The 16,901-nt window shown below is 40.2% G+C and overlaps 3 protein-coding genes across 4 annotated transcripts; 2 read left to right on the forward strand and 1 right to left on the reverse strand.

The window, feature by feature from the left end:
* The first annotated feature begins 1,105 nt into the window (after positions 1-1,105).
* LOC306793750 (transmembrane protein 181-like) lies at positions 1,106-5,889 on the forward strand. Its single transcript, XM_079291505.1, has 17 exons — positions 1,106-1,198; positions 1,549-1,652; positions 1,877-1,944; positions 2,026-2,116; positions 2,214-2,332; positions 2,462-2,578; positions 2,725-2,805; positions 2,907-3,006; positions 3,149-3,279; positions 3,374-3,465; positions 3,555-3,612; positions 3,716-3,818; positions 3,905-3,956; positions 4,065-4,147; positions 4,262-4,351; positions 4,437-4,503; positions 4,589-5,889. Exons 1-17 carry the CDS (start codon positions 1,191-1,193, stop codon positions 4,671-4,673), a joined length of 1,449 nt encoding a protein of 482 aa, XP_079147631.1. The 5' UTR covers positions 1,106-1,190; the 3' UTR covers positions 4,674-5,889.
* On the reverse strand, positions 5,889-8,614 carry LOC306793751 (dynein light chain Tctex-type 1-like). 2 transcript variants are annotated; one of them, XM_079291506.1, is made up of 5 exons: positions 8,545-8,614; positions 6,821-6,946; positions 6,378-6,501; positions 6,224-6,301; positions 5,889-6,087 (listed from the first exon to the last, which is right to left on the reverse strand). In XM_079291506.1, the coding sequence occupies exons 2-5, from the start codon at positions 6,887-6,889 to the stop codon at positions 6,017-6,019; spliced, it is 342 nt and encodes a 113-aa protein (XP_079147632.1). In that variant the 5' UTR covers positions 6,890-6,946; positions 8,545-8,614; the 3' UTR covers positions 5,889-6,016. The 2 variants fall into 2 exon arrangements, with proteins under 2 accessions (XP_079147632.1, XP_079147633.1); XM_079291507.1 differs by lacking the exon at positions 6,224-6,301.
* On the forward strand, positions 7,832-15,945 carry LOC306793530 (transmembrane protein 181-like; the record flags this gene model as incomplete). The annotated part of the gene is made up of 16 exons (XM_079291173.1): positions 7,832-7,847; positions 13,045-13,112; positions 13,194-13,284; positions 13,383-13,501; positions 13,627-13,743; positions 13,890-13,970; positions 14,072-14,171; positions 14,314-14,444; positions 14,539-14,630; positions 14,720-14,777; positions 14,881-14,983; positions 15,070-15,121; positions 15,230-15,312; positions 15,427-15,516; positions 15,602-15,668; positions 15,754-15,945. 16 exons carry the CDS (start codon positions 7,832-7,834, stop codon positions 15,836-15,838), a joined length of 1,353 nt encoding a protein of 450 aa, XP_079147299.1. The 3' UTR covers positions 15,839-15,945.
* Positions 15,946-16,901: the final 956 nt, after the last annotated feature.

The following is a 16,901-nucleotide window of genomic DNA, read 5'->3' on the forward strand; positions in this document are numbered from 1 at the left end:
TCTTTGAAGCGACACAAACAAAACAGCTTCGGCTGCATTTTCAATGAAACGACGGAACACAATACAGAGCGATCATTGTGCGGTTCTCTATAGGCTGCAGGTTTGTTTCCCCCATCGCCATTTTCAGCCGCTAGACGGCTCGATGTAATCATGGACACCGACTACTCGTCCGGCTTGGAAAACCCTCTGTACACAGAGCTGAAATACTTCTGTAGGAAGATACAGGAGGCCTACAACGAGCTGAAGGAGGACCTGACACCTCACCGGGATGATCGCTTTTACAGGTGGGTCTCCTGTTTATCTGCCGACACAATGGCAGACACACATTTCCCCGCTGCTTTCATTGGGGCTAGGAGAACAGTTAGAATATGAGCCTGTTATGCCATGATGGTAGATAAACAAGAGGTGTCCGTTGGGATTATACTCGTGTATTGTATGTTGTCGCTTTATATTTTAGATGATGCAGAAAGACTGAGGGCTAGAGCAGTCCTTCAACAAGATCAGTAACAAATCAATGGAAATAGGGGAATACTTTGCATTTCACACATATTCTCAGAATGTGCTGAATTTTTAGATAATCTTAAAACAAGGTAGTGGCCTCTTGATTCCTCTCAAAGGCAGCAAGTGTTGTCATGCAGAAGGGCATTGAACGATAGGCCACATCTGCATTAAACGTTTTAAATCACCATGCCTACTGTAAAATCCAGATAGTGTTCAAATTTGAAGAAATTAACTAAATAGTTCATTCGATTTTTTTTATAGCTCATTAGAAATTAAAAGTCAATGTTGACGTATGACGCAGTCGTGTTACGCAATACGCATGCAAACCACGTCGAGGGTTTCAAATAAAATGAAAGATGACGTGTTCAGCCGTTGCCTTCTAAACTATACGCATTTTTAGCTAAACATAAGTCTCAGCCACAAGTAAAATGACACATAAACCTAATGTCTAACACTGGAACATGACCGTAGATGTGGAATCATTGTAATGAACATGACAGCTTCATGTATCTCATAAAGGAGCAGGGAAGCCCCGCTCGAGGGTAGTCACATGACCACGGCTCCTCCCACTCGGTGACGTTGCAGTCCAGTTATCGCAGACTGATGTTGATACACGGATGTGGAGTCACCGCTAATGTTTGTTTCCGTTTTATTTTCTCCACCGGCATCGACACCGAGAACCGAAATAAATGGAGCTGTAAGTGAAGCTGTGTTCGGTGGATACACCGGTGTTTACATGTGTGCGGGAGCGTGTTCGAAACCACTCTGTGTGGCTCTTCTCCTGCCATCTGTTACTGCTAGCATAAGCTAGCATGGAAGCTAGCAGTGTAGACATACCCGCACCTGAACCACAGCAGGCTTAACAGCGTTGACCACGTCGGTTGGTTCCGCTGCCTCTCTGTCGCTGCTGATTAGTGTGTGTGTGTGTGTGTGTGTGTGTGTGTGTGTGTGTGTGTGTGTGTGTGTGTGTGTGTGTGTGTGTGTGTGTGTGTGTGTGTGTGTGTGTGTGTGTGTGTGTGTGTGTGTGTTCATGTCTCCCTCTGACAGACTGGCCCCCATGCGGCTCTACACGCTGTCCAAAAGACATTTTGTCTTGGTCTTCGTGTTTTTCCTGATCTGCTTTGGCGTCACCATCTTCATTGGGATTGCAGGTATGACCGAATAAACAATTTCTGCAACAGCTGGCACAAGCTGGGTGTTGGTTGGTTGGGTTAATTAAGTGAGTGAGTAATTCTGCTTGACTCCGACTGTAATCTAGATATGATAAAACAATACGTAAAGAATGCAAACTGTTATTTCGACACTACTCTGACCCTTTCTGGATGGTCCAGTGCTTCTCAAACATGTATTCATTGTGTCTTCTTGATGCGTGTAGGTCCTAAGGTGATTGCTGAACAAGAGCACAGTGGTGATCAGTTACTTCTCAAGAACCTCTCAGTCAAGGTAAGGTTAAACCGTGTATGCTACCGTAATAGCAAGCACATAGACAGTCAATTAATAATTTAATTCATTGTATGTTTTCAGACTGGGCCCTTCAACCTCGTCTCACCTCCCCTCACCACCTACAACCAGCAGCTATGGCTCACCTGCATGATGCAGGTTGAACACAGCAACAGTGAGACCACCACATCTCTTCCATTATTTTGCAAACATATTTGGTTTTGGTTATTAACAACATGCTTTTTTTTTTTTTAAATGCTTGTCTGTGTCAGTGGGAGACTTCCAGCAGCCCTTTGAGATCAACGTTGAGCTAAAAGGAGTGATGCAGGACGCCAGTGTGATGCACATCAACAATGTGCACCAGAAGTCCCGAACGCTACACTGCGGGACTGTAAGTGTCAATCGGCGAACGCTGTCGTGTAACACAGTAACCTCCTCGGAGCCGGTCATTGATGCACAGGACAGTTGGATTGTTGACTGAGCAAACAGTGACTCTGCGTTTGTTGCCTCTCCTTTCCAGAAATGTGATGAGATCATTGTGCTCCATCTTGGCTATCTGAACTACACCCAGTACCAGGTCATGGTCAGCTTCAGCGGCCTGGAGAATATCACGTATGAAATCAAAGTCAAGTTTGTGGTACGTGACAAACTCTGCACACTGACTCTGATATTGTCTCATTGTTCCTACATTGGATGTATATCCTGGGCTCGCATGGCACCGCAGCCTTTTTTACTCTTTTGGTTTCTTCTGCTTTTGTTCTCATTTTTCACATTCTTCCTCAGTGGAAAACGTACAACCCCAGCTTCTCTCAAGTGGAGATCTGGTTCCGGTTTGTCTTCGTGGTGTTGACCTTTATGGTGACGGTAAGAGCACAGATTACTTTTTTAGTTCTTAACTAATTAGTGACTTAAAATCTGTGTTTGACAAATGCATTCCTGAAACTCTTTCCTCTGCCTGTCCCCAGTGTTTGTTTGCACACTCGCTGAGGAAGTTTTCTATGAGGGATTGGGGCATAGAGCAGAAGTGGATGTCGATCCTGCTCCCTATGCTGTTACTCTACAATGGTGAGCGTCAGTATTATCTCTCCTCAAGTCATATTTCACCCCTAAAATAAAACCTGTACAATCTGGCTTCCCTATTGTAGCTCATTTGAACCATTACGGCTGCACCTGTTGCTTAGTGTGTTTTGTTGCTTTTGCCTTTCAGATCCATTTTTCCCGCTGTCATTCCTGGTGAACAGCTGGTTTCCTGGGACGTTGGACACTTTCTTCCAGGCTCTGTTCCTGTGTGCGCTGCTGCTCTTCTGGCTCTGTGTTTATCATGGCATCAGGGTTCAGGTGGGTCCGGTACTACACATGTACTTAAAAGGTTTCCTCTCATTTCTAGCGTATTATGAATCTTATTTCCTGTGTTTTGATGTCGTTTCCACAGGGCGAGAGGAAATGTCTGACGTTCTACCTGCCTAAGCTGATAATTGTCGGTCTTCTGTGGCTGTCAGCGGTCACACTGGGCATATGGCAAACGTAAGTCTGACTCCACCGGCCGCTAAAGGATTCAAACTATGAATATAAACAGGACTGAAAATATCTGCTCTCCTCTATTGATTTTGCAGGGTTAATGAACTCCAAGACCCGACCTACCAGTATAAAGTGGACATAGTGAACTTCCAGGTGAGGTTTTAATGGTACAGGTGTTTGGACAGTATTGTTATATTTCGTACACCCAGTGTTTGTCTTCCCAGCTGTTTAATGAAGTCCGATGTTATTTGTCCAGGGCATGAAGTGCTTCTTCCTGATTGTAGTTGCCCTCTACATCCTCTACCTGATTTTCCTGGTCGTCAGAGCTTGTTCTGAACTCAAGAACATGCCGTACTCGGGTATCCACAGCACGCCTCTCTGTTTGATTCAAGTCAATCGCTGTTAGTACGATAACATTAATGGGCTGTTTGTTTTCAACCACTAGATCTCCGGCTCAGGTTTTTGACAGCTCTGACGTTTGTGGTCCTTATTTTAAGGTGTGTTTTAAGGAAAATCCCAAACTTAAAAGAAGCGTGCGTGCGTGTGTGATGAGGCTCTTTGTGGTTCACTTCATCCTGTCGATCTTGTGTCTCTTTCTCCTGCAGCATGGTCATTCTCTACCTGAGGTTTGGTGCCAAGGCTCTCCAAAACAATTTTGTCGCTGAACTGTCTACTCATTACCAAAACTATATCTTTTAAAACAATATTTCATTTTGACTATTATTGCACTTAAATATAACATGTGAGATGCCATGTTGATGTCTTTAAATAGTGAGAAAATCTTCTTTAACTCCGGACATACCAGCTGAATTTTTATCATTCTATGGTCTACTCAACTTTTACTTGTACACATTGGCATTTGTGTATTCCCCCTCCAAAAATGCACTTTATGGTAGGTAATACGCTACAATTTAAATTCAGTAGATAATAAAGATGAAGTCATGTATAACCTGACTGTTTTATTTTTATTTTCCCAGACTCCCAGTTGAAGGATAATCCTGCTTTCTCCATGCTGAATGACTCAGATGATGAAGTAATATATGGGTGAGCATTTATCTTACAGTTTGTGATGTAGTATTCAGTGTGAACTTGCATAAGCCAGCTGATGTTTTCTTTTTCCTTTGTAAAGGAGTGATTATGAAGACATGCCTTTACAAAACGGACGCGCCATCAAAGCAACCGCCAAGTACCAGGATGAGAGTGACACTGACTGAGGAGGTCTCTGATTGGCTTGTTGTTCCTTTGGTGTGTCCCTTTTGGGAACTATGAGAATACAATGTAAATAAGGAGGAACTGCGTTGGTAATACGAGATGATATACTTTCCGTGTACATAATTATATTTTTAAGAAAAGTTCCATGTCTACTGAATGTACTGTATTTTACTGAAAGTTGGGGCAAGTGGCCACTCGACCTTTTTTCTCATTGAAAACAAACTGAAGTACAATGATACAATTTCTACACGTTTGCAAACTCTTTTCCTCCTGAGATTTCTCACACAATGATTTTTCTTTTTGTGTGAAATCAACGTTATTTCAAATGCTTTGTGTTGAACCACTGCTGTCACTCTATTGCACTGTGTTGTTTTTGTAACATCCTGTTCTCTGACAGTCTGAGAATAATGACAATGCATGTATCGGGCCAAAGCGGAGGTACATTATACCGGTGATAGAAAGTAGAGGATGCTGCAGCAGCTGTAAGTGCACATTTTGGGCTCACCAGCACTGGCATGAGTGATGAATGTGATTTAAAGGGCCATAGGAATGCTGGCTGACATTTTTTTTTTTTTAAATACAGGGAGAGCCTTAACAGGAGTAGGTCTCACGTCTCTCTTACCACTTCTTCCCTCAGAAAACAGCTTTGTAATTGCACTAGTTTAAGATCTTAACTTATTTCTCTAAAAAGTGATTTGATACTGTGTTATCTGGATGAATGGCTTTTGATGAACTGCTTGGATTTTACACAACTGAATGTAGAGGACTACTGACAAAATGTTTCTTATCCCCACACATACAGTAGACAGACCATTGGCCAAATCTCTTTTTTGCCTCATGTTGAACACATTATTTTAAGCAATCCTTTTTTCTGCCGTAACTTTCCCGATATTGCTCGCAATGTGAGATGTGCTGAACTTTGTTATTTTATAAAACTGTGGTTATGGACAAAAACAGCCAAATCAAATGTTTCATGTGAACATGTATTATATTCAAGATGGTGCCTTGTCTTTATGTTTCTTTTATGTCAATGTATAAATGTTTTGACATAAATGTACATTTTTGATTCTTTCAGTGTGAATGTAGTTTAAAGTGGTTAAATGAGGTTGTTGTGGGTCCTTGTATGATGCAAAATTCCTACATTTTTTGTTGCTTCATAAGATGAAAGCTGTACATGTAGCACTCTGTCACGTCACATGTAAATAAAGCAAAGTGTATACAGCACAGTATTGTTTTAATCAGTTAGCACTTAATATACAAAAATATAACAGTTTATTCAAATATAGCCAACGTGAATACACAACTTCCTACAGATTTCAAACACTTCAGTTGCATTGTAGTTGGTTCAGATGGCCAGCCCAAAAACACTGATGATACAGTACATGGACTCGTTCTCCCATCTCACTGTGCAGCTTCCTGTTGGGTGTAAGTACAAAATACATTCAGTATTATCTCAATATTTACACATTTATAATATGGACAACATGCCACCAGTCTCTGAGAGCTGACCACCCAAAAGCTGACAGAAGAGAAAACGTATTATGTATTTTACCATCAGTAGAGTTGTCCCAGAAGCATGTGCAAGATGTTTGCAGACCTGCTCCATTCTTTTGCATGATGATACAGTTCACTGGGGGGCAACAGACATCTTTTAATATCAACTACATAGCCCAAGAACCACAAAAATGCTATGGTTGCACATGTACCTATGTATTTGAAAGGCTTCCCGAGTTTGCTGAGTTGACTGAGGCTCTGCTCCACTACACTGGTGCTCCACTGGTTCACTCGGCTGTGCTGGTAGGCACTTCCTCCGATGGCTGCTTCCACCGACTAGAGACAGTGTAAACACATGTCAGCAACTAATCAACAAACACAGTGTGTTACCTTTTAATAACCTCGCAATGATACTGTAATACAAGTCGAGGTTATAAATCAACGGCTTTGCAATCCGCATCATACAATACAATTTGCACAGCACAATGCAGTACGCCATTCTAGAGGAAAATACGTTATGTGCAACCGTTAAAGTGTCCTTAGCAACCAACAGGTCGGTATAAACATAAAGTTGCAAACTAGCCGAAGCAACGAGCCTATACAATGTATTAAACTCTGAGGATAAACCGAGAGGCATCGTGTCTTTTTACTTTACCTCTTCAATGATTTTGGTCACTTCTTCAACGACGAACGCAGTCTCCTCTTCTGTCTGATACTCGTCCATTATAGTGCCTCCGATGTGTGAGCCGAGAATAGCATGTAGCGTGTAGCTATAAGCTAACTATGAGAAGGGACCAAGTTACCCAGGACACTTCCGGTCGCACTTCTTCAGAATAAAAGGAACCAACTAAAATCTTTTTTTTTTATAAACTGAAAAACGAAATAATAAGGTGTGTGTTGTGATAAGCATTTATTATACAAAATGAGCTTACAAGATTCCGAACTTAATGGTCATGAAATTAGCCAAGTTACGAAATTTAACACAGTCAATTAACGTTTGCTAACTTTAAATAGTTGTCCAATATGATGAAAATGTATCAAAACACAGTGACCTGAGCTACTTCAATGCAAAGGCATACACAATCAGAGGAAAACACCGTTTTTTCTGCCTGCTTGATAAGTTATAATTAATTTATTTTTCATTAAACATGTAACATTACTTTATTAAAAACCTATGAGCTAGTTATATGCTTATGTTCGGTAGACGAATCACACAATGATTGCACTACCTGCAGCGTTTTTAAAAACAACAGTGACTTGGGTGACATTAGAGTTGATGTGCCAGTACATGTTCATCGTGTTGATAAAAAAACAACTTACAAATGTGTTATGAAGCTAAACTTAAACGCATTTGCTGCATTTCTGGTTATATAACATCAAGCTGACCGCACCTTGTATTCACTCGCTGGCTCGTCGGGAGGACAGCTTCAGGTCGGTGAAGGTTAATGCTTTTACAAACCAGTTTCTATAAACAGTGTATTCTATCTTTATTCCTCACAGTATATCGACATTAACTTTAGCTGTAACATGTGTTGTTAATGTTCAGGATAACGTTATAGCGTTAGTTCGTCGAGTTTGTATGTGATGTTGCTAGCAAAATCTGTAGCTTCGCTAGGCTAGCTGTAGCTAAATTTGCATAGGGACGCGCTAATTAAGGAAGGTAGGAATGGTGGTAGACATTGGTAACGTTAACGATGGTTTATCGATGTTAAGGTGAACTTGGTCACATTAATGAACGTCATGAAGTTCGTTTGTTATTTCCTCACATTACCCTTAACCTCACGCTATTACTTCTACCTAAAGGTAATTATTAAGTGTTATTAAGTAGCACTTTCGTTTTCGTGTTGAAGTTCGTGCAAAAAGTCACTTATCAATTGTAATTTGCGTGGTTTAGTATTGTAATTTACACGTTTACTCCTTCAATTATAAATTGTTTTGAATCCGATACCATTTGAACAGCTTTGACTAGCTAATCATTACATTATCTTCGAAACTGTGACGTTGATTGCTGCCGTACAACCTTTATTTTGAAAACACAAATACCGGAAAGGTAAATGGTTCTGGTGCTAGCTTGATGCACGAGGTCTGTCTCATGGGTGTCCGCATAGCGATGGTTTTAACAGTATCGTTACTAACACGGATATTTTGATGATTTTTTCCATGTTTCCAATATTGAAATGTGCAACGTTACTTGAGCACAATGGACAGAGTACAGCGTACTATGTTTCCTGCATAGTTTCCGCCACCAGAGGGCGAGAAAGATACATTTATTTTTGTGAAAACATTAACGCTTAAAGCCCCGCATTTTGTTCATTTTCATCCACACACACGATCCCGTCATTACAAATATCTATATTAAATCTCGATCATATAGCTTACCTTATCAGTTCTATCTCCATTAAAGATATAAAACGGATTTTAAAGTAACGTTACTCTTTCGTAGTGCTTGTTGGTCAGTAACGCATCAAGTGACCAGAAATAGCATTCACACTCCAGACCGATAGGGGCAGTATGATGATTAAACTAAAAAAAAAAGTCTGCGGTTCACATGTGTGCCGAGCCGTGTGGGGTGATCCATACGGATCCGTTACACCACAAGTTATATGGTTATGTTAGGTTATGTATGTGCAGTTTCCTGCATACTTTCCACCACCAGAGGGAGACAGACATCAATTTATCTTTGTGAAAATATTAACGCTTAAAGTCCTGCACTTTGTACATTTTCATCCACACACATGATAAATATCTATACTAAATGGCAAGCATATATTTTTCCCTTAACAGTTCTACCTCCATTCTGCTCCATAGTTAATTTTCAGGCCAGCGAATCCTCTGTTTAATTTCTGCTGCTGCTGTTGTTTACAGTCTGCTTTCTGTATAAAAACAAAAGCAAATACTCTTAATATGTCAGCACTTCACTTTCTGTAATCTAAATGAACTCTTCGTGCTGTTAGTAACAAACAGTAGAAGCACATATATAGATGTGTGTTTAACGAGCAGCATTGTTCACACTCCAGACCGATAGGGGCAGTAGCAGACATGACAGTTTTCCCTCCAGCAGTGCACAAAGAAACAGGAAGTGCTTGAATGTTGGAAAACAAATGTGTGTTTTTATACTTTCCTCAGATTTTTAGATGTGACTCAAACGAGGTTTGGTTGCATTATGATTTAGCTTTATCTCTTTTGAAGTTGCGGTTGAGCTGTTACTCATTTACCGAATTAAAATAGACAACACTGGTCATTTTAGGTTGACCTTTGATATGGAGATACACTAGTGCATGATGGGATATAGGTATTTCTTCTCAAGTTAAATGTTAATAATCATTTCAAGACTTGGTACCAAAGTGTGTTTTGTTGGTGTTAAATTATTTTCGATAATCACCTGCTTTCTAATCTCAGGGTTTTTAAATGTTTAACACCGTCACTTTGCTTGGTTTGTCTCTGAATGACTTCTCCGTCTCCAACGTGTACAACTCATACTTACCTGGCAAGGGAGATACCATGATCAAGAAGGTGGTTCACCCAGGGCGAGGCTTAGCCATTGCACTCCGGTTGAGCTGACCTCTGCGAATTTCCCAAATGTGGAAATCTCGATTGCATAATTTCTGGTAGTGGGGGACTGCGTTCGCGCTCTCCCCTGATAAAGTGTATAAAGATAAAACATAATCTATATTCATGAGGAGATCCTGGTGAATCATATTTGAATCTATTTAAGCTTCATGTTACCAGAACATATTTAAATAGTAGATGTTGACTGTTGGGTCCTCACAGTATCTCAACATTAACTTTAGCTGTAACATGTGTTGTTACAATGTTCAGGATGAACAGCGTTTCCTTGTCGAGTTTGTATGTGATGTTGCTCATGCAACTTGTAGCTTGTCTAGGCTAGCTGTAGCTAAAGTTGCACAGGGACCCGTTAACGGAAGGTATGAGCTGTGGTAGACATTTAAGCCTGTTCTGCTAATATTGAGTCAACAGCTGGTGTTACTCTCCCATCCTGCTTAATTTATGAAGCAAACTAACCTCTCTAATCTACCAACATCCTTGAAGTCAGCGCTCACTGGTAATGTGAACGAAGGTTTATCGATGTTAACTTTCTGAGTGAACTCGGTCACATTAATTCTGTTATAAAGTTTGTTAATTATTTCCTCACATTACCCTTAACCTCACGCTATTGCTTCTAGCTAAAGGTAATTGAGTGTCGATGTTCTCCTGAAATGGGCTATTGGTACTATCGTTAACTAATTCTAAATATTGAGCTAGCTAACGCTAACAAGTGCTTTCATGTTGGAAGTTTGTGCAAAAAGTCACTTATCAATTGTAATTTACACGTTTACTCATTCAATTAGAAATTTGTTTTGAATCAGGTACCATTCAAACAGCTTTGATTTATTAATAAATTAGCTTCGAAATTGTGATGTTGATTGCTGCCTTTTATTTTGAAAGCACAAATACCGAAAGGTGAAAGGCATATCGATAGTTTAACAGTATCGTTACTAAGACGGATATTTTGATGATTTTTTCCCATGTTTCCAATATTGAAATAAGCAACGTTACTTGAGCACAATGCACAGAGTACAGCATACTATATAGTTTACTGTGAGCTGCTGATATTTCAGACTCAGTGCGGTTTCCTGCATATTTTCCGCAACCAGAGGGAGACAGAGATCAGTTTCTTTGTGAAAACGCTTTAAAGTCCTGTTTTTTGTTCATTTTCATCCAGACACATACATATCTACACTATATACCAGAGGGAGACAGAGATCAGTTTATCTTTGTGAAAACGCTTTAAAGTCCTGCATTTTGTTCATTTTCATCCAGACACATAAATATCTATCTATACTATATAATTTTACCTGAACAGTTCTACATCCAATCTGCTCCATAGTTAATTTTCAGGCCAGCTAATTCTTCAAAAGCAAGAATCCTCTGCTTAATTTCTGCTGCTGCTGTTGTTTCCCAGTCTGCTTTCTGCATAAAAGCAAATACTCTTAATATGTCAGCACTTCACTTTCTGTAATCTAAATGAACTCTTCGTGCTGTTAGTAACAAACAGTAGAAGCACAGAGATAGATGTGTGTTTAATTAACAAGCAGCATTGTTCACACTCCAGACCGATAGGGGCAGTAGCAGACATGACAGTTTCCCCTCCAGCAGTGAACGAAGAAACAGGAAGTGCTTGAACTGTTGGAAAATAAATGTGTGTTTTTATACTTTCCTCTGATTTTTAGATGTGAATCAAACGAGGTTTGGTTGCATTATGATTTCGCTTTATCTCTTTTGAAGTTGCGGTTGAGCTGTTACTCATTTACCGAAGTAAAATAGACAACACTGGTGATTTTAGGTTGACCTTTGATACGGCGATACACTAGTGCATGATGGGATATGAGGTATTTCTTCTCAAGTTAAATGTTAATAATCATTTTAAGACTTGGTACCAAAGTGTGTTTTGTTGGTGTTAAATTATTTTCGATGATCACCTGCTTTCTAATCTCAGGGTTTTTAAATGTTTAACACCGTCACTTTGCTTGATTTGTCTCTGAATGACTTCTCCGTCTCCAAGGTGTACAACTCATACTTACCTGGCAAGGGAGATACCATGATCAAGAAGGTGGTTCACCCAGGGCGAGGCTTAGCCATTGCACTCCGGTTGAGCTGACCTCTGCGAATTTCCCAAATGTGGAAATCTCGATTGCATAATTTCTGGTAGTGGGGGACTGCGTTCGCGCTCTCCCCTGATGAAGTGTGAAAAGATAAAACATAATCTATATTCATGAGGAGATCCTGGTGACTCATATCTGAATCTATTTAAGCTTCATGTTACCAGAACACATTTAAATAGTAGATGTTGACTGTTGGGTCCTCACAGTATCTTAACTTTAGCTGTAACATGTGTTGTTAATGTTCAGGATGAATAGCGTTTGCTTGTCGAGTTTGTATGTGATGTTGCTAATGCAACTTGTAGCTTGTCTAGGCTAGCTGTAGCTAAAGTTGCACAGTTAACGGAAGGTAGGAGCTGTGGTAGACATTTAAGCCTATTCTGCTAATATTGAGTCAACAGCTGGTGTTACTCTCCCATCCTGCTTAACTTATGAAGCAAACTAACCTCTCTAATCTACCAACATCCTTGAAGTCAGCGCTCACTGGTAACGTGAACGAAGGTTTATCGATGTTAACTTTCTGAGTGAACTCGTCACATTAATTCTGTTATAAAGTTTGTTAATTATTTCCTCACATTACCCTTAACCTCACGCTATTGCTTCTAGCTAAAGGTAATTGAGTGTCGATGTTCTCCTGAAATGGGCTATTGGTACTATCGTTAACTAATTCTAAATATTGAGCTAGCTAACGCTAACAAGTGCTTTCATGTTGGAAGTTTGCACAAAAAGTCACTTATCAATTGTAATTTACACGTTTACTCATTCAATTAGACATTTGTTTTGAATCAGGTACCATTCAAACAGCTTTGATTTACAAATAAATTAGCTTCGAAATTGTGATGTTGATTGCTGCCTTTTATTTTGAAATCACAAATACCGAAAGGTGAAAGGCATATCGATAGTTTAACAGTATCGTTACTAAGACGGATATTTTGATGATTTTTTCGTGTTTTTCCTGATCTGCTTTGGCGTCACCATCTTCATTGGGATTGCAGGTATGACCGAATAAACAATTTCTGCAACAGCTGGCACAAGCTGGGTGTTGGTTGGTTGGGTTAATTAAGTGAGTGAGTAATTCTGCTTGACTCCGACTGTAATCTAGATATGATAAAACAATACGTAAAGAATGCAAACTGTTATTTCGACACTACTCTGACCCTTTCTGGATGGTCCAGTGCTTCTCAAACATGTATTCATTGTGTCTTCTTGATGCGTGTAGGTCCTAAGGTGATTGCTGAACAAGAGCACAGTGGTGATCAGTTACTTCTCAAGAACCTCTCAGTCAAGGTAAGGTTAAACCGTGTATGCTACCGTAATAGCAAGCACATAGACAGTCAATTAATAATTTAATTCATTGTATGTTTTCAGACTGGGCCCTTCAACCTCGTCTCACCTCCCCTCACCACCTACAACCAGCAGCTATGGCTCACCTGCATGATGCAGGTTGAACACAGCAACAGTGAGACCACCACATCTCTTCCATTATTTTGCAAACATATTTGGTTTTGGTTATTAACAACATGCTTTTTTTTTTTTTTAAATGCTTGTCTGTGTCAGTGGGAGACTTCCAGCAGCCCTTTGAGATCAACGTTGAGCTAAAAGGAGTGATGCAGGACGCCAGTGTGATGCACATCAACAATGTGCACCAGAAGTCCCGAACGCTACACTGCGGGACTGTAAGTGTCAATCGGCGAACGCTGTCGTGTAACACAGTAACCTCCTCGGAGCCGGTCATTGATGCACAGGACAGTTGGATTGTTGACTGAGCAAACAGTGACTCTGCGTTGCCTCTCCTTTCCAGAAATGTGATGAGATCATTGTGCTCCATCTTGGCTATCTGAACTACACCCAGTACCAGGTCATGGTCAGCTTCAGCGGCCTGGAGAATATCACGTATGAAATCAAAGTCAAGTTTGTGGTACGTGACAAACTCTGCACACTGACTCTGATATTGTCTCATTGTTCCTACATTGGATGTATATCTTGGGCTCGCATGGCACCGCAGCCTTTTTTACTCTTTTGGTTTCTTCTGCTTTTGTTCTCATTTTTCACATTCTTCCTCAGTGGAAAACGTACAACCCCAGCTTCTCTCAAGTGGAGATCTGGTTCCGGTTTGTCTTCGTGGTGTTGACCTTTATGGTGACGGTAAGAGCACAGATTACTTTTTTAGTTCTTAACTAATTAGTGACTTAAAATCTGTGTTTGACAAATGCATTCCTGAAACTATTTCCTCTGCCTGTCCCCAGTGTTTGTTTGCACACTCGCTGAGGAAGTTTTCTATGAGGGATTGGGGCATAGAGCAGAAGTGGATGTCGATCCTGCTCCCTATGCTGTTACTCTACAATGGTGAGCGTCAGTATTATCTCTCCTCAAGTCATATTTCACCCCTAAAATAAAACCTGTACAATCTGGCTTCCCTATTGTAGCTCATTTGAACCATTACGGCTGCACCTGTTGCTTAGTGTGTTTTGTTGCTTTTGCCTTTCAGATCCATTTTTCCCGCTGTCATTCCTGGTGAACAGCTGGTTTCCTGGGACGTTGGACACTTTCTTCCAGGCTCTGTTCCTGTGTGCGCTGCTGCTCTTCTGGCTCTGTGTTTATCATGGCATCAGGGTTCAGGTGGGTCCGGTACTACACATGTACTTAAAAGGTTTCCTCTCATTTCTAGCGTATTATGAATCTTATTTCCTGTGTTTTGATGTCGTTTCCACAGGGCGAGAGGAAATGTCTGACGTTCTACCTGCCTAAGCTGATAATTGTCGGTCTTCTGTGGCTGTCAGCGGTCACACTGGGCATATGGCAAACGTAAGTCTGACTCCACCAGCCGCTAAAGGATTCAAACTATGAATATAAACAGGACTGAAAATATCTGCTCTCCTCTATTGATTTTGCAGGGTTAATGAACTCCAAGACCCGACCTACCAGTATAAAGTGGACATAGTGAACTTCCAGGTGAGGTTTTAATGGTACAGGTGTTTGGACAGTATTGTTATATTTCGTACACCCAGTGTTTGTCTTCCCAGCTGTTTAATGAAGTCCGATGTTATTTGTCCAGGGCATGAAGTGCTTCTTCCTGATTGTAGTTGCCCTCTACATCCTCTACCTGATTTTCCTGGTCGTCAGAGCTTGTTCTGAACTCAAGAACATGCCGTACTCGGGTATCCACAGCACGCCTCTCTGTTTGATTCAAGTCAATCGCTGTTAGTACGATAACATTAATGGGCTGTTTGTTTTCAACCACTAGATCTCCGGCTCAGGTTTTTGACAGCTCTGACGTTTGTGGTCCTTATTTTAAGGTGTGTTTTAAGGAAAATCCCAAACTTAAAAGAAGCGTGCGTGCGTGTGTGATGAGGCTCTTTGTGGTTCACTTCATCCTGTCGATCTTGTGTCTCTTTCTCCTGCAGCATGGTCATTCTCTACCTGAGGTTTGGTGCCAAGGCTCTCCAAAACAATTTTGTCGCTGAACTGTCTACTCATTACCAAAACTATATCTTTTAAAACAATATTTCATTTTGACTATTATTGCACTTAAATATAACATGTGAGATGCCATGTTGATGTCTTTAAATAGTGAGAAAATCTTCTTTAACTCCGGACATACCAGCTGAATTTTTATCATTCTATGGTCTACTCAACTTTTACTTGTACACATTGGCATTTGTGTATTCCCCCTCCAAAAATGCACTTTATGGTAGGTAATACGCTACAATTTAAATTCAGTAGATAATAAAGATGAAGTCATGTATAACCTGACTGTTTTATTTTTATTTTCCCAGACTCCCAGTTGAAGGATAATCCTGCTTTCTCCATGCTGAATGACTCAGATGATGAAGTAATATATGGGTGAGCATTTATCTTACAGTTTGTGATGTAGTATTCAGTGTGAACTTGCATAAGCCAGCTGATGTTTTCTTTTTCCTTTGTAAAGGAGTGATTATGAAGACATGCCTTTACAAAACGGACGCGCCATCAAAGCAACCGCCAAGTACCAGGATGAGAGTGACACTGACTGAGGAGGTCTCTGATTGGCTTGTTGTTCCTTTGGTGTGTCCCTTTTGGGAACTATGAGAATACAATGTAAATAAGGAGGAACTGCGTTGGTAATACGAGATGATATACTTTCCGTGTACATAATTATATTTTTAAGAAAAGTTCCATGTTTACTGAATGTACTGTATTTTACTGAAAGTTGGGGCAAGTGGCCACTCGACCTTTTTTCTCATTGAAAACAAACTGATGTACAATGATACAATTTCTACACGTTTGCAAACTCTTTTCCTCCTGAGATTTCTCACACAATGATTTTTTTTTTGTGTGAAATCAACGTTATTTCAAATGCTTTGTGTTGAACCACTGCTGTCACTCTATTGCACTGTGTTGTTTTTGTAACATCCTGTTCTCTGACAGTCTGAGAATAATGACAATGCATGTATCGGGCCAAAGCGGAGGTACATTATACCGGTGATAGAAAGTAGAGGATGCTGCAGCAGCTGTAAGTGCACATTTTGGGCTCACCAGCACTGGCATGAGTGATGAATGTGATTTAAAGGGCCATAGGAATGCTGGCTGACATTTTTTTTTTTTTAAATACAGGGAGAGCCTTAACAGGAGTAGGTCTCACTTCTCTCTTACCACTTCTTCCCTCAGAAAACAGCTTTGTAATTGCACTAGTTTAAGATCTTAACTTATTTCTCTAAAAAGTGATTTGATACTGTGTTATCTGGATGAATGGCTTTTGATGAACTGCTTGGATTTTACACAACTGAATGTAGAGGACTACTGACAAAATGTTTCTTATCCCCACACATACAGTAGACAGACCATTGGCCAAATCTCTTTTTTGCCTCATGTTGAACACATTATTTTAAGCAATCCTTTTTTCTGCCGTAACTTTCCCGATATTGCTCGCAATGTGAGATGTGCTGAACTTTGTTATTTTATAAAACTGTGGTTATGGACAAAAACAGCCAAAACAAATGTTTCATGTGAACATGTATTATATTCAAGATGGTGCCTTGTCTTTATGTTTCTTTTATGTCAATGTATAAATGTTTTGACATAAATGTACATTTTTGA

This window comes from Melanostigma gelatinosum, assembly GCF_949748355.1.
Source record: "Melanostigma gelatinosum genome assembly, chromosome: 19".
NCBI lineage: Eukaryota > Metazoa > Chordata > Actinopteri > Perciformes > Zoarcidae > Melanostigma > Melanostigma gelatinosum.

Coding starts and splice junctions, on each gene's coding strand:
- LOC306793750 (XM_079291505.1), top strand. Junction 1,653..1,876: donor CATCTTCATTGGGATTGCAG/GTATGACCGAAT, acceptor TGATGCGTGTAG/GTCCTAAGGTGATTGCTGAA. Junction 3,819..3,904: donor CAAGAACATGCCGTACTCGG/GTATCCACAGCA, acceptor TTCAACCACTAG/ATCTCCGGCTCAGGTTTTTG.
- LOC306793751 (XM_079291506.1), bottom strand. CDS start 6,889: ATGGACGAGTATCAGACAGAAGAGGAGACTGCGTTCGTCGTTGAAGAA. Junction 6,502..6,820: donor TGACCAAAATCATTGAAGAG/GTAAAGTAAAAA, acceptor CACTGTCTCTAG/TCGGTGGAAGCAGCCATCGG. Junction 6,088..6,223: donor CTGGGACAACTCTACTGATG/GTAAAATACATA, acceptor TACACCCAACAG/GAAGCTGCACAGTGAGATGG.